At 34.7% G+C, this 1,265-nt stretch overlaps 1 protein-coding gene across 1 annotated transcript in view; it reads right to left on the bottom strand.

Moving 5' to 3' along the window:
• Positions 1–135: 135 nt before the first annotated feature.
• YAE1D1 (Yae1 domain containing 1) overlaps positions 136–1,265 on the bottom strand; it is a 4,804-nt gene continuing 3,674 nt past the window's right edge. Inside the window, exon 3 of the mRNA XM_008590704.1 lies at positions 136–707. Within this exon, the coding sequence (XP_008588926.1) occupies positions 281–707 (427 nt within the window). The 3' untranslated portion in view covers positions 136–280. The remainder of the gene's footprint in view (positions 708–1,265) is intronic.

Below are 1,265 nucleotides of genomic sequence, written 5' to 3'. Positions count from 1 at the left end.
GGGCCAGCCCAATCCTTGTTCACTTTTGATGAATGTGAAGACGTTTGATTTTGATCAGGAATTTGAAAATGACTATGACAACTGGAATTTCTGAGGATATCTTAAACTACACAAAAATTACCAGTGACAAAGAAAAAAAGGCTTATATTACATTTAATAGTGTTAATTTTGAAGACATTTTAAACTTCCATGAAAGATAATCCTGGTTACCTTGTTAGGCAACAAAACGCTCCAAGAAAGGTTCTGAACATTATTTTCATTAGAATCAGGATGATAATTTTTATAGTTGTTTGAGGTGCTGTAACACATCTACAGATACTCCCAGCTGTTTAACTAAACTGGCTGTCTGCTCTAATATCCAAGTGAGGCTTGGGTTTTCAGAATGTGCATGCTCCTGTGTTCTACAACATTTTAAATATGAACAATCTACCCCACTACGACTCTTACTATGGTTTTTGTTAAACTCAGCATTATTTTCACAGAGTCTTTCATCTTTAGTTTCAATCTTTTTCTCAGCTGGAACTACATGACAAAGGTCCATATCCTCAATGGAGTCCAATAAATCTACAGCATGGGGCTGTGGAGTGATTGATTTCAGATGTTTGAGCACAAACTCTTCACACTGGCCAACTGCATCCAGAAGATTATTTATTTTACTGATCAAAGTTGAACTATTATCATGAAGGTGACACCAGGAAAGCAAAGCACTGAACGAAAATATAAACAAGAGTTAAACAGGGAAAAAATTAAACAATCACAGGCTTTTTAGAATGTTTGATGCTAAGAATGTTTCTCTTCCAGATAACACCACACAAAAATGGATCAAAGTTAATAATGCGAGTCAAAATCAGGAAAGTAATGATTGTAAAATAGGATTTAAAAAATAAGAATATTGTCTTTCAATACAAATTAAACTGGTCTTACTCATATGAACTGTTTATAATTTATAACCCCTCCTTCATAGTTTTACATCTACTTTTCCAGACTTCAGGTTTTTTCTTATGACTATGTAACTTCTGTTAAAAAGGGAAACACTTCAAAGATAAAGAAGAGTAATTTTTCTTTAAGGACATCAAATAGCTTCTGAACTAGTGATTCCCAATCTTGGATGCACATTAGAATCACCTGAGAAGTCTGGTTTTAGAAATTCTGCTTGCTACCTAAATTCAATTAAACTACAAATTCTCTGTGGGTGGGGATTTTGTCCTGCATCTCCCACAGTGCCACAGCACTCAAAAGATGCTCAGTACTTACTGGTCTAGCCC

This window comes from Galeopterus variegatus, unplaced genomic scaffold (assembly GCF_000696425.1).
Source record: "Galeopterus variegatus unplaced genomic scaffold, G_variegatus-3.0.2 Scaffold6311, whole genome shotgun sequence".
Lineage (NCBI taxonomy): Eukaryota > Metazoa > Chordata > Mammalia > Dermoptera > Cynocephalidae > Galeopterus > Galeopterus variegatus.
The sequence above is the reverse complement of the archived record's forward strand: the minus strand, read 5'-3'. Positions and strand labels throughout refer to the sequence as shown.